Raw genomic sequence first — 20,595 nt, forward strand, 5'->3', positions numbered from 1 at the left:
CCATTTGCCATCAGGGCTAATTACATTGTAAGGCAGCTGGCTTCAGACATTAGTATTTATGCCTTGATATAGTCTGCATCTATTCAAAACTAATTTTTAATTCAAAAACTGGTGACGGACAAGTTCCTAATCAATAAATTCAAAAGTTAGTTCCATGTTTGGTGTTTAACCATTAAAAAACTAGTCCTCATCAGCATTAAGTCACTTTTGTGTACATAATTTTAATTAAAATTGCATTAACAATCAAAACCAATTCCATTTAATCAACAAGACACAAAAACTTTCCAAAATAAAGTTTCTCTCCAATGTTTTCAGCTTCAAAATAAGAAGCAATAGAACCAACAGCAGTAGAAAGATGAGACTTTTTCACTTGCATACTTTTTTTCATTTTCCCTTCAATAAATCTCTATTAACCTTTTACTTGTCAAGTTCAATTTTCCATTTTTCTCTCATTTTGTGTATGCATTTAAACTACACAGTAAGTAAAAAAGGCGAGATGACAAAACAAGGTAAAATGGAAAAAAGGACACAATTGCGGGATTGATGGGATTGTTTTACAGAAGCCAATATGAGAAGGTAGCCCAAAAAAAAAAGAAGCAAAATTACATGCTTTCCATTTTTAAGAGAATATGATGATAATGAAAGAGTTTTTGTGGGACGTGGAGGTCCAGGTGCGCATTTAAAGTCATTTCTATGGAATCTTAAAATATTAAGGAATGGAAATTGAATCAGAGTTGTAAACCAGGTGCCTATGACAGGCAAAACCCGTACAAATTCTTGATAATTTGTATGGTTTTGTAGGAAAAAACCATATAAATTATTAAGAATTTGTACGGTTTTCACCTGTCACATTCACCTGTTTCGCAACTCTGAATTGAATCAAATGTACTCGAAAGTTGACATTTTAGGTCTTCATGTCATAGAATGTGATTGAAAATTGCTGTAAATCCTTAAGCAGTCACTCATGAAGACATCTCAATCGCAGACATCACCCATCATGAAATCATCCGATAAAATGAGAACAAAAAGTTCACCGAAAAAAAGACTCAAAAACCTATTATTTTTTATTAATGATGCAAAAATGTAATCATAATAAACCTTCAAAGTTGTTGCCCGTGTTCCTTCTTAATTATTTACATTCACTGCAATTCAAGATATTTGCATTACTTGATATTATATCATAATATCTTATTTATTTGATATCAGGCCATTTTTACACGTAATTTTTCGTGGAAAACTCGTACGTGCTGGTGTGTAGGTGTTCGGATGGCTAGCCGGATGTCTACACAGGTATCATTTGTGGTTTGATCAGTTGATTGGGTTATGAAATGAACGATTGATTGATTTTGAACGTGGTTAAATGTGTTTTACATGACTAGACATTGAATGGGTGTCTGGATGTGACACAGTCGCTGTTGGAACCGCAAATAATTTATATAAATTGCTAAGCAACTGATTATATTTTAAAATATCACGAAAATTGCAACAATAATTATTGATAAACCCTAAATCGATTCTAATTCTTCTTTCCCATTTTCACCCATACAGAGACGACGTCTACAATCAATTGCTGTCTATGAAGACATTCCTAAGTGATTTATCAAACAGCCGCAACAATTTACAGCGCCTAGAAACACAAAGAAATATTCTATCAAAACAAATATCATTAGTTCGTGATGTTGAGGCACTTGGATCAGCCATGCATAGTCATTCGTTAAATACCCTGTCACAACGTTATGCTATATTCAAAAAGAAAAGGAATGACGTAAATTTGATTAAGAATATTTTATTGGAAAAGGCCATTGAATCAGAAAAATTGATTGAGGATTATACAAGTCTTATTAAGGACGAAAATATCATCAGTAATTCATTGATTGATATGAAATCGACAACATCAAATTTATCATCAGAATTTGAAATTGTAAAGGACTTCCTTGAGAATTCAAATCAAGGTCAAATGTACATTCAAAGTGATCAATTGAGAAATGAATTAAATAGCTTAATCATCCAACGTAAAAGTCTTATTGAGACGATATTTGAGATGATATTACAGTATGTTAATGTTATACATTACTATCCACATGACCATGTACAGAATCATCGTTTGACAAAATATTCAACATGGTGTCGTTCCCTAACGGAAAATAAAAGTCAAGAATTTTCACGACAAATTGCAATTGCATTTCATGCATCGTTCGGTGATGTGATGTTAAAAGAGAATCCCGATAATGTAATTGCATTTAATTTCAGTCTACAAACGTATCTTGCTGAATTAAATTATAGATTACAAGGAAATTATCAAAAATATCAACAATTTATTGAGAACGATGGATCATTTGATGTTATGAAGACTGAATTTATAAAATTTATGAATGAGAGCAATGATGAGACATTTATGGCATATGAATTGACCAAAATGACAAAACGTTTTATAACTATTGAGACATCAGCATATGGTACAAATAATCTTGCTGATTTATTAATCAATGATCGTTGGTTTATGGATGAAATTATGATTCAAGCATCATTCATGTCCAACATGACAAACATCCTTATTGATTCCGTATCATATCATAAGAAGAATCCACTTTTTGTCAACAGTTTGGAATGCTTTACAACAATAACTGAGATGATGGAAACAACGGAACGTATCAAGCATGAATTTCAATTAAATATTATACCACAAACTTTAAAGGGTATTATATCGCAAGATAAAAGTGTATTGGATATGATATCGTCGTTATCAAATATAACAAAGTCACCAATATCGGAATTGTTGACAAAATTAGAGGAAGATTTCGTAAATTGTATACAAAATCCAAATCAAAGAGGTTTATTGCGTGCTGCTGAATTGTCAGAATCATATAACAATATGTATACACAATATCAACAGCAAGATGATGATAGCTTAGGTAAAAAAATATTCATGTCATGTCATGGTGCGTTTGAGGAGCTATGCCGTTATTCTAAGAAAATTATGAGCTTTGATAAGTTGTTGAGTACCATACCAGATGAATGGACTACAATTACTGAAATTGAGCAGGCACGTATGCTGTTCATAACACCAATGAAAACGAGTATATTTATGACACTCGACCAGTTGTTTATGGTCAAACGTATCCAAACCTTAATTGAATTTTTCGGCTATTGTCTTCAAATTGCGTGGGCATTCAAAGGCTCTGGCGTTATTGTCAATCTTGATATTGAATTCTTAAGTCATCCATTAAAAGTCTTCATTGCTGACCTTTTTACAAAATGTGTTTTTGGACGTGGATCATATTCACTATCAATCATCGTATGCTCTTTATTGCAACATAAAATGGATGAATTAAATTGTGGCAACAAGTGCTTCAATACACTTGAACAAATGTGCTATCAGATGCCAATGAACTCATATCAAATGAGTCATTGTGAAAAACTATTTACAGCACTCGAGGAAAAGTTTAGACAACAAAACTCAAATGACTATTATCAAAGGCTCATTCATCAGGAAAGTGAATATGTAAAGCATGTCACATGGATAATAAGTTGTCATCATTGGCTACATGAAGACTATTTTATGGCACATCCGACTGTATTGCCACCAATACGACGAGCATCAATCCTTATGCAATGTCAAACATTTATACAGACATTGTCAAATTGGAGTGCATCAATACATAAAATTGATAAGGATGTAAAGCAGTGTACAGGTGCTATATTACAACGTTTAAAATGGGCAACTGGTGCAAATCCGTTGTTAAATGAATTACTGTATAACTTTGAATCAATTTCACGTGAAAATTCAGCCGAATTGGAACGAGATAATAAATATGCAGAACATGCACTAAAATGCTGTATTGCAATAATTAATTATGAAATGTTACGATATAAAACACCAAAAGCAATTGTTAGTGACGAAGAGTTCCTGAATTTTCTACAACAATGGGAGAATGTTTGCATATCCGAACGTAATATTGCCCATACAGTCAATCCAATTGAGGAAGGAATTGTTGAATTACTTGATCCAGAAGGACCAATTGAACGTTTATGGATTGAGAATATAACGTCACTAATTGATGACATGATAAATCAAGTGCATAATGAAATAGACACTAATGAGAAGTGTATGGTATCGGCACAAGATAATCTTCATCTTTCAGCACATAAATTGCGCAATTTAATGTCAACACATCATCGTATATCTGCTGACACAAGAAACTTACTAAAATCAATTTTGAAATATGATGAATGCGGAACAAACAATGAAATGTTACGTGAATATTTTACCATTTATAAGGCATTCATTGATAATGTTACGGAATTACATGGTAATGTATTGAGTAAGGATTTCACCGATTCAATGGTTAAGCAAATTAGTGAGCAAGTTGAAAGGTCTCTTGCTATATCCAATGAAATTTATAATGGATTATTCAGTTTTGAGAAGACATTGGGTGTTATGCTGACAGATGGCAATCAAAAGAAAATGAAAATGCTGAGAAATCAATCGGAAAATTATTCCATTGAACATTCGGATGGTCCCGTGATGAAAAAAGGTTTGTATCGTGATGGTTGGTATTCATTACATATTGAGCTGTATTGCTTAGTGCTATAATTATTGGATGATGTGCTTTTTGGTCCGGACAGAGAAAGTTTAGGCTTTCATGGTACAGAATGATCACTACGGTACCAAAAGCCGTCTTTTTGTCTGTTAGAGTTGGTGATTCTTGCATTTATTCTAATAGACAATGAGTATACTTACCTAAATAAGCTTGTTCTTGAATATAGACAATCAATCCTTATCGACTTTACTGCAGACATATTAAATGCTGCCACAAAGCCGACGAGACTGCAGTATACTTAGAACCATATGACAGCCATCTGGCGAAAAAGAGCAAGTTTGCAAAATGGCAGTAACCTGACAAAAACAACCAAATTTGTGAAGAAGCTGCCATTTGATTCTAAGTATGCTGATGCTTCGTCTCCGTGTTGGCAACAACTCAATATGTGCCGACCGGGTGACATAATTCATCATGTTCAATTTTGTGAGCTTTTACTTGAGCATGCTCATTGTCTTTTCGAGTTAAAGCAGGGAAATTGAGTTTTTTGAGCAAAGCCTCCTACAAAAGTAAATTATCAAGAATTGATCTTAATTCTTCCTTAAATCTGGATTCTAAAGTTGAAAACTGTTAAATCACATTCCAACTCTCTCAAATCATCCCAGAAGTTCCAATCTGCATAGCAATGCACTTCCATTTGCTTTAAAGTATTCTCCACAATTTCATCACCCATCCAGCCACAGTAAATAGCATTCTACATCTATCAATGAAACTTAAAGTCATTTTTAATTATAGCTTAGTGTCCTTCCTTCCATGCTTGATGGGTGACACTTCCATTTTTTTCTTTTTCTTCTCTGTTTCACCATATCCACATCTGTATAAAAATTGTTGTAGCTACAAGGCATTGACATTAACACAGAATTGATTAAATTTTATCTTTTTTTCTTCTTTCTCTCATTTCCTATCCATTCCTGCATGCATCATCATGATCATCAACATCATTGCCATCCAACAAACGATAGTATCAGGATCGAATCAAAAGGAACAGCGTAAGAATGTCTATGGAGTGTCAGTATGGAGACGAATAAGGAGTAAATTAGAGGGACGAGATCCGGATGCCAATAAAACATCAAGAGTACAAGAGCAAGTCGATTGGATGATTCGAGAAGCATTGAATCAAGATAATTTGGCATTGCTGTACGAAGGCTTTACTTCATGGGTCTGAAATAACATCCAATGGAATTAATTTGTGTGGATTCATCAGTAAAAAAACAACAAAAAAAATCTAAAAAAATATTTTATCCGCAAAAAAATTACACAACAACATCAAAATAACCGCAAACGGAACCATTTCTATTTTTGATTGGAAATTGATTCTCGTGCATCATTGAAACAGGCAACAACAGCATCTGCGTGTCAATTGAAAAACGGTTTCAAATTTAATTCCAACAAAATTTTTATGTGACAAAAATATTTTTATCATCATCATCAGGAAATGGAGACGTTCTGCATGTAGTTGCTAATCAGCTACAGTCACTTGTGTATGAATCGCCCAAGTGACTTGAATTAATTAATTAATCAAAAAAAAATTTATTCTTTATTTCTCTTCCGTTTCCTTTTTTACTTATTATTTTTCCTTGATTCATTATCATTATAATTTGTGGAATAAGACTTTATTTTTTTGTTGATTCGGTTCTTATGGAAGAATTTCTTTTCTACAGCTTTTCATTATTTTGTCAACAAGGTGAAGCAACTTACATATTAAGCTTTTTTTGAGGATTTCTTATGAAGAATTGGACTGGATTCTTGGGTTTATCTAGGGTTCGCCCAGATGCGCAGGACTGTTGCAGACCTGCAGTTTTCTGCATCTATGTATCTATGTGCATCTAATTTTGGCAAACACTAGTTTTATATTAGGAAATAGAGTAAATTTGTTAATCGATCTACAATCCAATAAGCCGACGTACCTTAAAAAGTAAAAAGTATGTTTTCATGGTACAGAATTAAAACTAAAGTACCTAAACCTGTTTCTTAGCTTGTTACGGTTACTATGACTTTGTGTCGCAATTAAATTGAATTCGGCTCTAATCGGAATTTGGTTTGAGTCCAACATTATGTCAGAGTTATGCCATTCTTGTGTCGAATGTCGGATCGATTTACCTTTATATACTTGAGTCTTGTGTCCTGAATTTTTATCAAAATTTTGTCAAATTTTTAATATTTGAGCAAAGATTAACTAAATTTAAATGCTTTTTTGTCAAATTTTGGACTTAAACTTTTCAAATTGTCTTATATCCTTTAAATTAGTTGTAATTATCATTAATAACCTTTTTTATGTCACAAAACCTCGACCAAAGCCACTTACGATATACTGTTCTTGTATTTCCAAACAATTTCTGCTGCACACTAGTGTCGGCACTCAAGTGTCGGCACACTAGTGCCAACTCACTGCTTTAAATCAATCAAAAATACCCAAACCAGTCCAATAAAAATGTATAAATTCCTTTTAAACACTTTTCAAGACTTTTTGAAATCATTAAGAATGGAACCTTAAATTTTCCTAAACTCTTGAAAACTCTTTGAAGGAATATTATCTTAACTTCATATAAAAGAAATCGGATATCTGTTTTTATAAATAAATCTGTTTACATTTTGAAAAATTTAACATTGAGATTAAGGATTTCCGGATGACGAGACTTAAGCTTTCTTGTCTCAAGATCCACACTTTAGAAAATTCTAATTGAAATAAATTTAATGTTATAAATTTCTTAAAAATTAATATCATCTATTTGCATTGCTTAATCTAGAGCTCGAAGTCGAGTCGACCAGAAAAAACCGAGTCTACTTCGAGTCAACTTGAAGTCGAGTACATTTGAGTCGAGTCGAGTCGACTTGATTCGACTTCAACCTTATCGACTTCGAGCTCTGGTTTAATCAACTGAATATCACATAGACTTTGGGAACGTTCGTAAATTACGTCACATTTAGGGGGAAATGAAAACTTTTAAATTTTGGTTCAAGATTTTGTTAAAAAGCGTTAGGTTGGAAGAAAGGATGTAGATGGAGATTCTAAAAATGCTTTATTTAGCACTTAATAATTTTCGAACGTTCCCGTTTACAATTTAAATGTTAATTTTGGTCCATAAAAATCATGAACAATTCTCCTAACTAAAAATTAACAGATTAAATTTTACCTCAAATCTTTAAAAGTTGCTTCTGCTTTTTTTTCAAATCCTCAACATTCAAATTTTGTTCTACATAATTAAATCTAATTAGAGTAAAAAATTTACAATTATAATTTTCAAGCTTACTGAAATAAATAAATGAGACAGGCAAACAAAAAAAAATAATAACAATCATGTCATTTTCAATGTATTCTTCTTTAAAATGTATAATGGTAATGCTTTTTATTATTCATGCAAGAAATGAATAATTGCAATAAAAAGCTTATAAATAAAATCCTCAAAAAAACAACGAAGAATTATTATTAAAATTTAAATTTGTTTTGATTTATTTTTCAGCTTACTGAATGCATAAATATATTAAGGATGTCTCGTTGTTGTTCATTTTTATATTTTTGTTCTTATCCAACCACTTTTACATAATTTCTATTGCAGGCTGAACACTTTTGGATATTTTTATGATAAATAAAGCTTTAGAGATTGTCGGATATAAAATTATATCTTTATATTCCTTTATAATTTGTCAAAGGAGCTTTTCTTTTAATAAAAAAGTGTATTTTTGTGTATTGCGGTCAACAAACTCGAGATGAGCACTTTGATTGTACAGATGACCATGGCAATTAGATATTTACAAATATTTTAAGAGTAATAAAATTGAGATTTAAGATCTCAAATTGCTTTTGAGCTTTTATTGCTTTTGAATCTAATAAGAAATGTCCTGGCAGCAGAGCTTAAAGCTATAATTAGATCTTTGTGGGAATTTGATTTTATCACACAGAGCTTGAAGTTGATTTGGATTTTGTATGCAAGAATCAACTTGACTACACACTTACTTACTTACTTACTTCATTGACTGAAGCTCACGAGGCACATTGCCGCGTTTAAAGAACGTCTATAGACAACTCTATCTTTCGATAACTTCTGCCATTTTGGGATATTGAGAACTCTAGCGTCCTTATCTACACAACCAATCCAGGACTACAGAAGCAAATCTATTGAAAACGATCATCCGCATCCCGAAAAGCCCAATTCGCTCAATCAATCCAAAAGTCAACTCCAGACCTGCGTAATTCCGACTTGGGACTTGATTTGAATTCGAATCATTTTGATCTGGATTTGGTTTATCTGGCACCAATTTTAGTAGGAAAAGGAAACAATTTTGAGTTCCGTACCCGGACAGTACACAACATAGAAACGAACTAAAATCTGGATTTAAGCTGACTTGACTCTGACCTGTGGCGGATTGCATCGAATCCAGAAAAGTTTGGTTTCTGATTTTCGGCAATTTTTGTGTGGTGTAACTTCCGAGGTAGAGGTATTACAGTACCATGATAGCTTACTTTTTGTCTGTTATTGCAAGTCAGAGTCACACCGACCTGGGGTTATATTTTTGATGGATTAACTAGTTTGTGCTATTCAGGCATGATTGTGATCGATATTAAACGGCAATCAATGATCGATCTAGCAATCACAATTAAATACAGACAGTCCCTGAAAATCCTAAATGGAAAAAGTTACAAGTTTGGACTTACGGAAATTTCTTTTTAATCAAATGCTTGTCATAGCAGAAAAATAGCAAAAATTCCGAAAATTTATTAACAAAATATTTTTGTTTATATTCTAATTTAAATATGAACAATAGAAACTACATAGACTACACATTGCTGATGGATATGCAACACGTGTAATCACAATTTCCATAAAATGAGCATTCAATTCAGGCAATTATTTTAGACAATTTCTGAGAAATTATAATTTAATAATCATTCAAATTGCCTTAGTTCCTTACAATAAATTGTATAGAAGAGGTAATTATAGTGCATATTATGTATGTACCCGAACAGCACGATGTTGTGAATGTGACGAATTACATCTTGTCATTTTACGTCTTGTCGTCAAGTAACTTACTTATTTGCTGGAACCATACTTGGCAGCGATAAAGCAGCAGTGGCGTAGTTGTTAGAGCGTCGGCCTATCATTTTAACGACCCGGGTTCGATCCCAGGGAATGTCTAGTCGGATTCGGATAGTTTTTCGTTATTCTAGTCACACCAACTCGGTTTGTGTATTCGCGACACACAAATTGTGGAGTTGCATTGATATACCCTGGAGTCATGCAGCATGCATAGTTGGGAAAAAGCAAACGTCCAATGGGACCAAAACCGACATCACGAACCAAAAAACTCGACGCCCTTAAAAATCAAATTATGCTGTTCGGGATTATGCTTACCTTGAATATTTGATTGCTGAATAATTGATGTTGTTCAACTTCGTAGATAAGGAAATTGCTCAAGCAGCTAATTGCTCCTTAATTTATGCATTAAATCATATTAAGCCTATTTTGAGGTTATAAAATCCTTTAAGTACAAGGTTATTGCTCTACTGATCCATTTTCTTGGACTATATTCTTTTCATGCATAAATTCAGCAGAAAGTAATAAATCTTCAGTGATTCGGATATGATGGAACCAGCAACCAAAAAAAAAGGAGATACATTACTGTCAACTTGATAGAATGAATAAAACATTATAAGAAAAATTTCGGTGCCAAACATGTGAATTATAAATAAAAAATTTAATGGAACGTGTATGAATGCACTCATGATGATAACAGAGTATGACAAATGAAGAATAAAATAAATTTTGTACTATTAACATCATGTCATAAGCTCGTTCTCACTCACTCTCATACACTAATATACATTCTATGGTATGCATACATTTTCATAGTGACAATAGGTTTATGATTGTCCTGTGGCTCATATAAATGTATTCATTGTTGTTTTGTTGTTTTGTACACATTAGCATCTATTTTATCGAAAAAAAAAAAACTAGTATAGACGGGTCAAATGTGACCGACGGAAGCGCATTTAATCTTCCGGTGCACTAGTCAATTTGGCTTTTTGGCAGTCAACTTTCTAAGCTAAATCACACACTATAAGCAAAAACCGCATCACAAAAGATTAAACTGGAGTAGGTGTTCGGCGGAAGACAAACAGAAGGATGGTCAGACAGAAGGATGAACGAACAGACGGACAGTCGGATGGACGGACAGTCGGATGGACGGACAGTCGGATGAATAGACAGACGGATGGACGGACAGACGGATGAACGAACAGACGGATGGACGGACAGACGGATGGATGGACAGACGGATGGATGGACTGACAGATGGATGGACTGACAGATGGATGGACGGACAGACGAATGGATACACGGACAGACGAATGGATGGACGGACAGACGGATGGACGGACAGACGGATGGACGGACAGACGGATGGACGGACAGACGGATGGACGGACAGACGGATGGACGGACAGACGGATGGACGGACAGACGGATGGACGGACAGACGGATGGACGGATGGACGGACAGACGAATGGACGAACAGATGGATGGACGGACAGATGAATGGACGGACAGATGAACGACAGACAGATAGACGGACAGACGGATGGACGGACAGACAGATCGACGGACAGACAGATCGACGGACAGACGAATGTACAGACAGTTGGATGGACGGACAGAAGGAGGGACGGATGAACGGACAGACAGACGGACTGACAAAGTGTGGACAGTATCCACATTTCCTTGAATGAAAATGCACTAAAAATATTGTATGGTGATTGCCTTTGTACGAACACGTGTACGAACAACCTGTTGCTTTGGACATGAAAAATCCGAGTAAAACTTGACCTTGTAAAGGAACATTGTACATATTCGACTATCATGCTGCATGCCTACTGACATTGTATATTCGGTATAAAAAGTGAAAATCAATAATGACATTCTGTGCACATGGTTAATAAAAGTTTCATGAAGGAAATGGAAAAAATATGGAATTTAAACCTTCTCCTTTTTCTATCTTGTCTTTGCTTCCATAGTGAAAATTGATTTCTTATTTCAATTTCAATCAGTTACCATCCAATGCAATGTAATGAAATATTGAATAAAACTACTTCCTTTTTATTTTCATCTTCTGTGCTTTATTTTGTGCTTTACTTTAAATAAAAAATGCTTTTTAGCTGAATATTTTATGAAGATTGTATGTATCTGAGCAGTTAGGGATGGCTTGATAGCTTGCTTAGATGTCATAAGTACTTACTTACTTCGCTGGTCGCGCAGATCAATTGTTATCCATGGCGTCCCTCAGATGTCGCTTTTTCATCATTTTATGGTTGGAATGGCGATTTTATGGAATAATTTAATGACTATCGTTGGAAATAGACTTTATCGTTGATTCCTACCTAATAATTTCCAATACTAAACACAAATACTGTCAATACAATGCTTAGAAATGGTCGAAAATCCGATCCTAGACTTAATTGACTCTGGCCTGAGACTGGATTCGATAAAATCTAGTTACTTGCTCTACTCACTTTGGTAGTGTTACGGAATTGTGATCCAAGACCTTCTTTAAGTAGCGTCTGATGCTGACTCCTTCATTGACTTTCAAGTGCTAATTTTTAATACCAAGATTAGGACCATCTTCATTAACAACCTCGAGGTAGACCAAAAAGCTCATGGGATTGCTGTGTGAGCAACGATGCAAAAGTGCTGGGAATTAGAAACTGGCAGAAGTTATCTAAAGACAGATCCAGCTTTCGACGAATTCTAAATGCGGCAATGGGCCCCCGTGCGCCTTCGCCAAGGAAGTAGTAAGTAGTCATTTACAACCTTCTTTAATAGTCCATTTGACTTAGTTACAGGAACCATGCTCCGATTTGGAGCCTAGGTTGCTACAAAATGCTTTCCATCTAACTCTGTTTTTGGCTGTATCACAAAGCTTGTAATAGCCCTTTTGACTCTATGTGTAATATAAGATTTGTTTGAATGCGATTCCAGTAATGGCCAATCAACGGTATACAAATGGGAGTGTAGTACCCTAACAGATAGAGAAACTGATTTTATGTCCCACAGAGATATTTTTGTACCATAAAAGCCAGCTCTTTATCTGTTAGGGTAAGTAAGAGGGCTACAGAAAATGTATGGCACTTTGCATTATAGTCGAATATCCCCTGATAACTCAAAAGTAGCACCATGCGACCCAAAATCGTAGGACATGGGTTCGAGTCCCACTAGAGATCCATAATTCAAAATCATACTTTTCCTGTCAGATCAACAAGTTTATCATCATAAATACCCTCACCACAAAAAATGCGCATAAAACTTCACTTTATTATCAGCAGCCAGCAACAATCCTTCTTGCCTTTCTATTTATATATAATATAAATCCTGTGGTTTATATTGCAACGTCTTCACTATGCATCTGAAGGTTACTTGATATTCAAAACAGTTAAATAAGAAATTTCTCTTTCCTTCTTCTATCCACAACTTATTTACAATTCACAGTAAAAAAGGGAAATCTTAAAAGAAGGAACAAAGTTGAATTCTCTGTATTCAATTCTATTTTCCCAATTGAATTTTCTTTCTTGTTAGAAAATGCTTGGTTAATATTTATAGTTGTACACAGAGTGTGGCTTTCTCAAAAACGACCGTTAATTTTTTTTCAAAAAAATATATTATGTCAGTAAAATTCAAATTTTTTTTGATCGTTACTTTTCCTTTTCTTCGTAACGCAAAATTTTATTTCAAAATAAGTTGAGAATTCAAATTGTTCAAATTTTTCGACAATCTAATGTCGAAAAAATCGAATTTGAGACGGCCACACTCTGGTTGTACATTGTAATTTTTGAATAGCTATGCATCGATGCACTTAGGTTATAAAGTCGATTAAGGATTTCTATTGACTGTGGGAAAATACAAAATAAAATTAGAATCGAATTGTTTGGAGATCATGTCAATCCAAAAGGGAATGAATCGTTTCCTTTTTTGAGCATGAAAGGTATTTGTAAATATTAATCGATTCCAACACACCCCAGGGGGTAAAATTTAAATGAATTCTAGTAAAATTCCATTTTTTTCAATTATCGAGCAAGAAAAAGGCACAAAAAAATGTAACAATTTTTTGTTCCTGCATTCATCAATTTTTAAGCAGACACACCACGTGAAAAGCATACATCAATATTTGTCATGTTGAATTTTTGTTTATTCATCGCATGATTCTTTTTTACATCGATATGTAATGAAAAAAATTATAAATAAAACTTAATTTCAATTCTGATTCCACCTACAGACTCGAGAAAGTTCAATACAAAGCAAAATTAATTTACTTTCATCGTCAACGAAAGCTTTTGACATTTTTTTGTGTTGTTAGCTTAGTTTTGTGTGATATTTGGACATTTTGGTTGACTGAGTACTAAAAAATTATCCCATTGGTTGTCTGATCTATCAACTTCAGATGCCCTCCTCTCGTACTGGCAAATGTTTGACTCAATACCTCAGATTCTCATACTTGGATTCTCAGATTCTGAGACTTTGATCAGAACTAACTCACAATCTAGTTTTTGCAACAAATTCAAAAAATGTACAGTTCACACAACTTAACAGATTAAGGACAAATCATTACAAATTGCTGAATACATGTCTAATTCAAAGATAAATTACTGAATACAATTTAATGCAATGTAATAGTTGAATGACTGGCCTTGAGAATAGTTATACCAATAATATTAGTGCATTGCTTTCAATATTCAAATTGGAAATTCATTTGAACCTGAAAATGGTTATAGCAGTGATTGCCGTCATTAGTTTTTTGAAATGTTATGAATCATTTGACGTGTGCGGTTTCGATAGAGGCTTACCACCAAGGTGTGCCGCGGAAAATAAAAGGTTGCCCACCGCTGCGGTATGTAGCAGTATGGCGTAGAACGGGAATTAAGGAATGTCAGTTAGATGTCGAGACTAGGAATTTGTAGCATTGTGATTCGACCTGCATTTTGTAGCAGCCTATGCTCCAAGTCAAAGCATGGTTCCAGTACATAAGTAAGTATCACTGCGCCATACCCACCAACCGATCAACAAGGTTCCTTATTTAAACTCTTTTTTGATCTGAAACAAATACAAGATATTGGGCAAGACCGTTTTTTAATTCAGCGTCAGATTTCGTTGTTTTTTGTCTGTTTCTCGAAAACGGTAATACTTTTAGAAATACCAAATACTTTGTTTTATAGAACTTTTTGGTACCTACAAAATGGTATAACAACCATATTCCAAAGTTCAGTCCTTGAGGCTGTATAACCTGAAAAGTGCCAAAATCTGATGCTGAATTTTTAGGAAGGGTATTTGAAATTTTACTTAAATTAGTCTATCTCCCTCAATTCTCAACCAATTTCAATAATTTTTTCACTGTTTGAAAGATGAATGTAATGGTTTTAATTTATTTGCAATGGTTTTCTAAAATAATATTTTTTAGTTAGGTTAATTAACTTTTTTAACCTTATTTTCTTTTGTGTACTTTCATTTTTCCACTTATGAAACTTTTTGTTACTTTAAAGCATAGTTCTTTATATAAACTATTAGATTAGTAACAAAAAGTTATGAAAAAAGTAGCATAATTAACTTTTTTCAACCATTTTCTGAAACACGTTGAAATTGAAAATTTAGCATAAATTTCAATATAAATTTAGGGCAAAACTTAAGTTTTACACTCATTTTACTTAAATATTCAAAAAAACTAGCTAAAACAATAATATAATTAAGTAAATCGATAATTTTGTTAAAGTTTAATTAAAAAAATTTTGCAACGGTTTTCTGAATTTCAAAAATTTGAGCAAAAAAGTGTTGCTTAAAAAGTTGGTAAACATATTTTAACTAAATTTACTACTTTTTAAGCCTTTGTTATACTAAACTTTGCTAGATATATTGTTATTTATGTAATTTTGATACTTTGTGAGAGATTTTAGGTGATAAAAGTGAAAATTAACGATATTTACCAACTAAATGTGTTTTGGTTAATTTAGCTAATTGTACGCTTTAAATCATAACTTTTTCAATAAAATGTGATAGAATATAGTGTTATCTTCAACTTTTGTGAACATAACAATATGATTTAACTTATACTTCTATGAAAAAAATTGATTTAAATATTTAATTTGCTAGTTAAACTAACTTAGAAAACCGCCATTTTGAAAATTTTACAAACAAAACATAACTTTTACTTTTGGTTATTACCTAGTGAAAGAATTTTGTCGATTGGATGCTTAAAAGTTGAAATATTTAAGTTTAAAAATTCATTCCCTTTTTTCGCGATCTTGCCCTATTAAAAGTCTGTATTTGTTGAAATATTTTTATTGGTAATATATTTATAGGAACGGAATTACTTAAGGAGAGACAATCAAAGCGAAAGAAAGTATCTCTTTATAGAACTTGAAGTACAAAAGCATTATTCTTCATGAAAGTCATGACTCATGACCTGAATACAAGTAATATTGTTTCATATTTACTCGCTCGAGTGAACAAAAATATAAATTTTGTTATTGTCGATAGCCTTAAAACACTTGTTTAACAAGTGCACTAATTAATAAAATTTTTATCTTCCTTCCTTACTTCTTCTTGATTTCTTCAACGTAAAATAAGCTTCAAGTAAATTTTTCACATAAAATCCTCTTTTCCGCATCTCATGCACTTATGTGTGCTTTAAAATTGTAATTAAAATTCATCAAGTGGCTGGAGATGCACGATTTGCCATATATATAGACACAAATATCGAAGTACAGCACAATAGTAATGAAAAACTTGATTATCTATCACAAATAATTTTTGATGGTATTAAATATTCATAAAGCATTTCATTTATTGTTTACTGAACTCTTGCGTGACTTGCTGACTGATTTGATGCTCATCGCAGTTTCTCGATGTGAGAATTAAACAGCAAAATGACCTTCAATTTTGACATTTATTGTGCATTTTCATTTATTGGAAAAATATTTTTGATTTTCATCGTAAAAAGTTAAGATTTTCGCGGATTGGGATTCGATATTTGGGGTAATTTGGTTGTAAAGAATTTATGGGGAGTTTTCTATGTCACAAGCAAGTTACAAGAAGTTTCAAGGATGGAAAATATTCCGGATTTTGGCAAGTTTTCACTGAAAGATCTTAGAAAATTGAGGAACATTTTTGTAAGAGGATTAAATTGAGGTCTTGTCCTATCAATCCCCTTAATCCCTTTTCGACAGCATTTCCAAATGAAGCAATGACAGCTGACTTTCTACCTGAAAATTAAACACTCACAATTCTCAAAGTACCGCTCGAAATATCATCTGATTATTCAGTTAATTCAGTTTCATTATTTATTTATTAAGTACTCTTTAATTTTTCTGAGAAACTGTAAGCTATTTTCATTTATTTAAATTATTCAAAGTCGTTAAATGCCAGATTAAATTATTTATGCATGATCTATAAAAGTTGTCAGATATTATTTTCAATATATGCGAAATTCGGAGGAATGAACTCTTTTAGTGTTTATGTTTAGTGAAGCTTTAATGATAATATGAGTATAGTATGCTTTAATGACACATGATGTGTTAGGTAGTGAGTAATTCTGAGAAAATTGTAAACTGTCGTAAATTTTCAAAATTATAGTCGTACAAAATGTTTGAATACGTAGAATGATACCTGAATAGCACTATATGGTCACCAGGGCGCCGCTTACCGATATTTACGATAAAACACAAAGTTAACTGACACCGTAACGGCTGATTTTGACCCATTTTTATTGCTAAAAATGCGATTCATCTTATTGTACCGCTTGGGTTAATTTAATTTTCATCCAATACCCTCATTGGCTCAATCACTAATCCAACCAATCTAACATCCAGCTACATATCCCCAGAGCAAGCAATCTAGACCAGCAAACAAGTTAGATGAACGAATTTTGTCATAATTTAATCTCAATTGGATACAACTTTCATAAAATTCTATAAAACAAGAGCTTTCAAAAGTTTTATAACTTCAGACAGAAATACTTAAACTATGCTTTGACTCTAATTCCCCTTCCATCAAGCATTTTCACATTTTTCAACTCAAATACAGCAAATTCTACAAATATTAAAAAGTAATTCAGGTGGAAACATTTCTTTAAGGTCAAATTCTAATTGCAACAAGTTCATTTAAATTTATCAAGATCCTGATTAACTTGAAACCTTCCGAAGAATTAAAGAAAAGTCTAACAAAGTTTATAAATGAATTTTAATCTCTGAGTGACATAAACCCGAGGTGCACAATACGGCGAATGGCACTTTTTGTCAAATTAATGGAGGGTTTGCCAAAATTAGATGCACATAGATGCAGAGATGCAGAAAACTGCAGGCCTGCGCATCTGGGCGAACCCTAAATTAATGGGTCAAAATTAGCCGTTTGGCCAACTTTGTGTCCAGAAGCAGGCAAATAATTCGCTTTTAAGTACCGTAATGGTCTTTCTGTGCAATAAAAACATTCACTTCGCCTACTAGGGTTACCATTAGTACAACAACAAAGCGTTGCCCTAGCGAATACTTTGTGATGTTTGGTAACTGAAAAAGACTCTGCAACGGAGCTTTTAAGTCTCTGCTAAAGCTCTTCTGTTAATACCAAATGGAAACTAACTCGATGTGATGTTCATATGGCTAAAATCTGGCAAGCTGCCTCCATGTCGGATCCAAATGACTTCCATTTGATATTATTAAAAGAGCTTAAGCAAAACCTTAAATGCTCCAAGGCGGAACCCTCTTAATATGTGTCGTTCGGTCACTCAACTTCATATACAATTGCACCGGAAAAGGTCACGGTCCACAGTCGGATTTAATAATTTAACAGCTTTTCAGCACCAGAAGTTCTTCATCAACCACTTTAATAATGCGAAAACTTACATTTTCATATTCAACCCTTTCATAAAAAAGTACAAGTGGATATCATCGCCAGGTATAATAACAGTTTTTTATGAAAAATTGGACAATTATTTAAATACGTTAATGACAATGTTACATTATTAAATTTAATTGTTCCAACAGACGAATGTATATTAATCACGTTGTTAGTATCCATTATTACTGCTAATTTATGGGATGTCCTACTTGATATTTTTAGCACATCATATATAACAATGAAGTGATGTTGCATGCACACTGAATTTATTCGTATTTTCCTGCTGTCGTGAACTGCTTATTATTCTGTGAATTTATATTAATGTGTCAAGTACCTTCTCTCGAACTGGTAGAAGGTTTCGAAGGATAGAGCTGTCTTCAGACTTTCCCTACGCATGACAATGGGCCCTCATGCGCCCCAGCCAAGGAATTAAGTAGTAAAGTGTCAAGTACCTTAAATAAAAGAAGGAATTAAGAATCGAGACAATAACTCTAAAATAACTAAGGTTTTTCCAATTAATAAATCTATAATTAAGTTTTTAAGATCAATTTCCACAGAATCTATTTTAATAAATTTCAATTTGTAGAAAATTTTTCGAGAAAAACAATTTAATACGATTTATAAAGTTTATTATTAACTTGAAAACCCCCTTGAAAAATCATTTTTAATTGCCATATCCATTACCTCTAATAATTTCATTCCTCAATCAATTTAGTAATCGGAGGAATGAACTATGATATTTATTAAAAAGCCCTGAGGATGTAAAAAAAAAAGTCGCATAAATCAAATTTCCATTATTGAATTAAATAATAGAGAACATCACATTCGTTAAAGCTGTACAGTAGGAATTATGATATATGACGAAGTTGCCATGACATCCCGATCGGTGCATATTGAAATGCTGCCAACAAGGCGAAGAGGTGGTAGCATAATAGGATGACTAGGTGACACCGATTGTCATTTGTGTCATTTTTGTCACTTTTTCTTACTTTTTTGTCACTTTTTAGCTAAGCAGTATACCATACCACCCCCCTTGGTCCTAAGTAGCAAATTGCCTTATCTCGTCGCAGTCGTGACAAAATTTCAATTCGTGCAGATCGGGCACGTTTCCACGAAGCTTTTTTCATCTACTGTATAGTTATAAACTTGATGTTTGTGGAACTTGACATGATATGACAATATTATAACTAATGATGCGTTCGACTAAGCGCAGCCTGTTCCACTTGGGATAAATTTCAAGAGTCCGACACTCCAAAAGTACAGTACTGTACTTATTGAACTTATATGAAACAGTGTACTGTACTGTACACTGGAATGACTGAACCTTGCTTTTATGGTCATTAAGGTGATGTTTGGACTTTGGGTAAGGGCAGAATTGGCAATTAGATGACAGTTATCGACAAAAGCATAGGCCTCTACCATAGACAGATAATGACCACAGGTCGTCTGTTGTTGATGCTAAAAGACACAAAATGGTCGAAGACAGTGAGTTGCCATATTTTGAGGAACCCTGCATATTAATCCTAATTATAATTCAAATGAACTTTTTCATGTCATTCTTAACCAGTATTTTCCAAGTTCAAGTCTATCAAAAGCTTCATTCCATGAAATTTTAATAATATCCCAATATAATAAAATCAAGATAAAAATGTTCAAGCTTAAAACAATCATCCTAACCTTAAAATCATTGTATTCTTCATCATGACATTGTTCAGTCCGTGATAAATGAGCTCAATTGAAAGATATTTAATTCATTAAATTCATATCCTTTTCCTTCAGAATAAAAAAAAGTAGAAAAGTCCTCGTGTTATTGATCGAGGGACTTAAGCGCATTTTTGTGCCAGCGATCAGTAATTGATTTGATAAGTCAGTTAACCGACAAAAATAAATTCAAAAATATTTTCTTTTTACTTTTTTTTGGGTTTGACGGGATTCGAACCCAAGAAAAATGAATGAAAAAAAATGTACTTTTTGTATTCTCAAACGTTCTGAGACTCACCAACACAGGCGTTCTCCGTTTACAAAAAGCACAAAATGTATTCGGCAGAAATTAAATTTAAGTTGCTAATTGCGAAATTTTTTTTTTATTATTCTTTTCTACGCATTACGCAGTGTAACACAATTTTTC

The 20,595-nt window shown here is 33.2% G+C and overlaps 1 protein-coding gene across 1 annotated transcript in view; it reads left to right on the plus strand.

Annotated features, from left to right (window-relative positions):
- Positions 1–7,865, plus strand: part of nonC (serine/threonine-protein kinase Smg1) — a 58,059-nt gene extending 50,194 nt beyond the window's left edge. The window contains exons 8-9 of the mRNA XM_070650141.1: positions 1,549–4,535; positions 5,561–7,865. Coding sequence (XP_070506242.1) covers positions 1,549–4,535; positions 5,561–5,763 — 3,190 coding nt within the window. The 3' untranslated portion in view covers positions 5,764–7,865. The remainder of the gene's footprint in view (positions 1–1,548; positions 4,536–5,560) is intronic.
- Positions 7,866–20,595: the final 12,730 nt, after the last annotated feature.

Source organism: Chironomus tepperi, unplaced genomic scaffold (genome assembly GCF_022539635.2).
Source record: "Chironomus tepperi strain 1889 unplaced genomic scaffold, CSIRO-AGI_Ctep_v1 contig_445, whole genome shotgun sequence".
Lineage (NCBI taxonomy): Eukaryota > Metazoa > Arthropoda > Insecta > Diptera > Chironomidae > Chironomus > Chironomus tepperi.